At 59.9% G+C, this 4445-nt stretch overlaps 1 protein-coding gene across 1 annotated transcript; it reads right to left on the bottom strand.

Annotated features, from left to right (window-relative positions):
• Window positions 1–2815: 2815 nt before the first annotated feature.
• GADD45B (growth arrest and DNA damage inducible beta) lies at window positions 2816–4035 on the bottom strand. The gene is made up of 4 exons (XM_007951009.1): window positions 3992–4035; window positions 3756–3857; window positions 3172–3394; window positions 2816–2929 (listed from the first exon to the last, which is right to left on the bottom strand). Exons 1-4 carry the CDS (start codon window positions 4033–4035, stop codon window positions 2816–2818), a joined length of 483 nt encoding a protein of 160 aa, XP_007949200.1.
• Window positions 4036–4445: the final 410 nt, after the last annotated feature.

The raw sequence follows: 4445 nt of genomic DNA, 5'->3' as shown, positions 1-4445 counted from the left end.
GGGTTCAAGGGGAGGATGCTGACTGTGGTAGCAGTAGTCTGAACCCACCCAGAGGCACTGCGGAAGAAAGGCCGGGCAATCTGCGTTCAGAAGCGCAGTTCTCCTCTGCACGCATGGGGCCGTCATGAGTGGGACTGTACAAGGGGCAGCCAGCACCATCACCAAAAGTGAGCATAGGAGTGGTGGCGATGGCCGACCTCTGCACGCTTTCTCTGCAGGAGACACTAAAAAACCCACTGCCATCAGATCAATTCCGACTCAGAGACCCTGCAGGACAGAGTAGAACTCCCCCACTAGGTTTCCAAGGGCGTCATCTTTATGGATGCAGACTGCCACATCTTTCTCCCACTAAACACCTGGTGGGTTTGAACTGCTGGCCTTTTGGTTAGCAGCTGAATGCTTTAACGGCCGCACCACAGAGCTCCAGGCGCTACTCTAAGGGATATAGGTTTCTTTGAGCCTTCTCCACAATCTGTAAGGTAGACGCATCAGAGAGAGGGAAACAGGCACAGAGTGGTCAAGGTACTGGATCTGGGTCACACAGCTGGGATCCTGCCACTATTGTTTCTCCTTGGGACCCAGGAGGTTGGGACAGCACCTAAGGATGAGAAGGTCAGAGGTGACAGGGCTGTTGGGAATGGCCAGGGTCATGAAGGGGATGGGCAGTCTCACCCCATGGGGAGGGGTCGACAGGGACGTACCTCCCTGGCCACCTGTCCTGGGTAGCCGGGAGGACACTGGAGCCCGCTGGGTGGGGTTGGCAGGGGGCAGGAACTCCTGTCCCCACAGGGCCACCAGCCCCCAGGCCTCCCCACTGAGGTCCCCTCCCTGGGGCTTCACCTCCCCTCAATAATCCCCTCCCCAAACCCCTTGGGGACCCCTCAGCCTCTGCTCCCCGCCCCTCTTGGCTCTTACCTCAGGGTTCTCTGTTCTCTGCCACTCCCTCAGGGGCTCCTCAGGCCACCCTTGCCCTACTCCCTCCCCCTGGGTTCCCCTACCTTTGGAGAACCCCTTCACCTCATCCCCACTTCCATAACCCTTCTGGGTTCCCCTTCACACCTCACGGACTTTCATGCCTCCAAATGCAGTCTCCCGCCCTTCCTCTGCCACTCTCCTCATCTGAGGGTTCCCCTCCTTTTCCATGGGGGCTCCCATCTCTCCATTTGGGCTCCCCGCTCCACCCCCTCCCTCATGGGACTTCCCCCCCCACCCCCGCCTTCCTCTGCCCCGTGACTCCTGGGGGGGCACGGGGTTTTCCTCATGCACCCACGTGGGGATCTGTGAAAAGGTCGTGGCCTTTGGGCAGAGTCCCTTCCCATCCCCCTCCCCCACGCCCAGGCTGGGGCTGCGACTGTTGCTGGGAGGGCGGAGCCTCGAGCCCACCCACAGACCAGACAGACCAGGCTAGGTAGACTGAGGCTGGACAGGAAGGGCTGGCCTGGGCAGCCAGCCCGAGGCAGGGGGTGTCACCGCCTGCCACTTGGGGAGAACTGGGAGGCGGCTGCGCCAGAATTCCAGTTTCGGTTTAGAGGCACAGCTGTGCCAAGCCCGCCGGAGCTTCCTGGGGCATTTTTCTTCTTGTTGATTTTAGTTTGGGGAAATTTAAAAAAAATTTTTTCCCTTAAGTGCTGCGAAGAGGACCACCATAAGGAGAGGGCGAAGACCTAGGGACCCAGGCGGGGGGAGCTTTTGGGGGCTTCCTGCAGCTAGAGATGGCTACTGGGTTGGGGGTGTTGCAGCAGCCCAGTGCTCACTATGCTGTGTAGTTCCAGGTGAAGGCTTGGCCTCTCTGGGCTACAGCGGGGCCGGCGGGGTGGAGGCTGCAGCCAGCCCCCAAGTGTACGTCTCTATGTGCCCAGAGCTTGGCACTGGCTCCAGCCCGGCCCTTAACAGCAGCTCAGCAGCCAGGTTTCGTAATAAACCAGTCTTTTAATTGCTACAGAGCAGTAGGGAGAAGAAAAAAAACAGAGGCGAAGCTTTGTTGGACTTGGGTGGTGGCGCCGGCTGCAGAGAGAAGAGGCACTGTTCCTACCCAGAAGCCGGGAGCAGCTAACAGACCCTTTAGGGACGCTTCCTGGGGAGGTTGCAGGACCAGGGGGAGCTGGGAGAGTGTGTGTGTAGGGGGCCCCTGTCTTTCTTCCAATCCACAGACACCAGAAGCAAGCCTGAGGCTTTACAAATTTATTACAAGGCCATCCTAGAAAGAAAAATAGACGAATCTGTAAAGTCCTGTCTCTCTTTTCAGTGGTTCAAGTAACAAGTGCAAGTAACAAAATAGATTTGTCTATACGGTTTGTAAACTGTGAGTCCCTGGGTCCAGGATCTCCTGGGCCCCAGCTCCAAGTCCCGAAGTCCTGGCGAGGGTCCATGCCCTCAGTCAGCCAAGTCCTTTTAGCCCACGGTAGCTCCCGTCTCAACAAGGGTGGGGACTCCGCTGTCCCACCCCACCCCACAAACGTGGAGTCCACGCCCTCTGTGCTGGGGGCAGGCAGGGCACGCACTCCCAGCTCTGTCGCCAGGCCCGCACCGCGGGGTCTCCTCTTCTGCTGGCCGGAGGAGGGGGTCCCTCTCCTCTTTCTCTGTTGGTGGCCAACAACGGCGCTGCTCCAGGCCACCGCCCTGGGGGTGAGCCCACAGTCCCCTCTCCTTGTCCTCAACTCTCCAATGACTCTGCCCCCCCCCCCCCCGATGTCACAGGTTGGGTATTTTTTGGGGAGGTTGAGCTGGGGGGGAGGGGATCAAATATTTATTTGATTTTTTTTTTGGGGGGGGCAGCAACTCAGCAGGTTCCCGCACTGGGGGACAGAGAGAAGACTCAGCGCTCTTGCAGGGAGATGTAGGGGACCCACTGGTTGTTTCCTCGACTTTCTTCACAGTAGCTGGCTACCTCTACCAGCCCCTGACTTTTCCAGGCGTCTGTGTGAGGATTCTAAGGTAGGAAAGAGAAGGAGAGGATTCAGACACAAGCCTGGGGAACCTCCCTTCTTGCCCCTAGAAAACAGGCCCCAAATAGCTCCCTGGGTGATGAAGCCAGCTTGGCTGCCCACGGGACATGCCGCGGACATGCCGCACATGGCTGAGGGTTGAGCTGGCAGGGCAGCTCGACTTTGTTGACAAACACAGCCCAGGTGGCCAGGCGGGGTGTGACCGGGTGGGAGGGGGGCAGCTCACCGTGACCAGGAGGCAGTGAAGGTCCCGGGGCTCTGTGGAGCCCTGGGCCTCGGTGGGCTCCCCCAGCAGCTGCGCCAGGCGCTGCATGCCTGACACCCGCACAATATCGATGTCATTGTCGCAGCAGAAGGACTGGATGAGTGTGAAGTGAATCTGCAAAGCGATGTCATCTTCCTCCTCTTCGTCTATGGCCAGGAGACACAGCACGACGCTATCAGGGTCCCTGCAGGGGGCGAGGAGGGGCCGGGTCAGTTGGGGACACCGCGCTCCCGGGAGTTTGCAGAAAGCAAAAGAGGCTGCGTTGCGTGCACGCAGGTGGGGACAGCGTGTCTGTGTGCTGTTGGAGAGGGGGGAGCAGAACGGGGGAGGGTGCTCGCTTCCAAGTATACGGGGATCAGAAGGCGCGAGAACTCCGTGCAGCGCCGGGACACCGAAGCTCTCCTCAAATGCAAAGACACTCCGCGAGCCACACGGGGGACGCTTACCCAAGTACCGGTCCCGGGGCCAACCGGGGTCTGGGGAGCGTGCAAAGCGGCGGGGGTACCCCATCCCGCGCCCAGCCTCGGGGAACAGAGCTGACTCACACATTCATTAGCTTGGCCGACTCGTACACCCCCACGGTGAGGCGGTCCTGGCGCTGCGCCGCAACCAGAAGCTCTTCCACCGCGGCGCTCACCGTCTGCATCCTGGGGGTCAGGGAACAGGGCCGGTCACGCCGGGCCGGCCACCGTGCTCTGCATCCCGCGCCACCCCAGCCTTCCCACCCCCACCCCAGTCCCGGTCCTGCGGACCTCAGGCGGCGGGGGCCCCGGCTACTTACTTCTGCGCCGCGTTGTCACACGCCACGATCTCTTCCAGGGTCATGTCGCAATTATAATCCACAGTGAAACAGCCCACCACAGTCCCAGGGGAGAAGAAAAAAATGCGAACACAGGAAGCTGAACACGTTTCCACGCGGCGAAACGCTAATCCACGATCTTCGGAAAGTGATAGCGAAATCCCCAAAGAAAACCGAATAAAGGAAAAACAGGTAAAATCCTCAGTGCGGAATAATCCGAGAGAAGCAGAGAAAAGGCACGTGTCCTCCACTCCAATGATCTGAGTCGTCTCGCCCCGGCACGGCCTTTTATAGATTTGGGCAGGGGCGTGGCCTCGGCCTCCCCTGCCGATCTTCCTATTGGCGGATCAACAAAGGAAAGAGCAGCGCGCTCTGTGGTTGGTGGAACAGGGAGGGGGCGGAGTGCCGCGCGGGGCAGCCCACGTGGGTGAGCTAG

The sequence above is a fragment of the Orycteropus afer genome, unplaced genomic scaffold (genome assembly GCF_000298275.1).
Source record: "Orycteropus afer afer isolate SDZICR_OR568_19922 unplaced genomic scaffold, OryAfe1.0 scaffold00291, whole genome shotgun sequence".
NCBI classification, from domain to species: domain Eukaryota; kingdom Metazoa; phylum Chordata; class Mammalia; order Tubulidentata; family Orycteropodidae; genus Orycteropus; species Orycteropus afer.
Note: the sequence above shows the minus strand (reverse complement) of the source record. Positions and strands in the feature narration are given on the sequence as shown.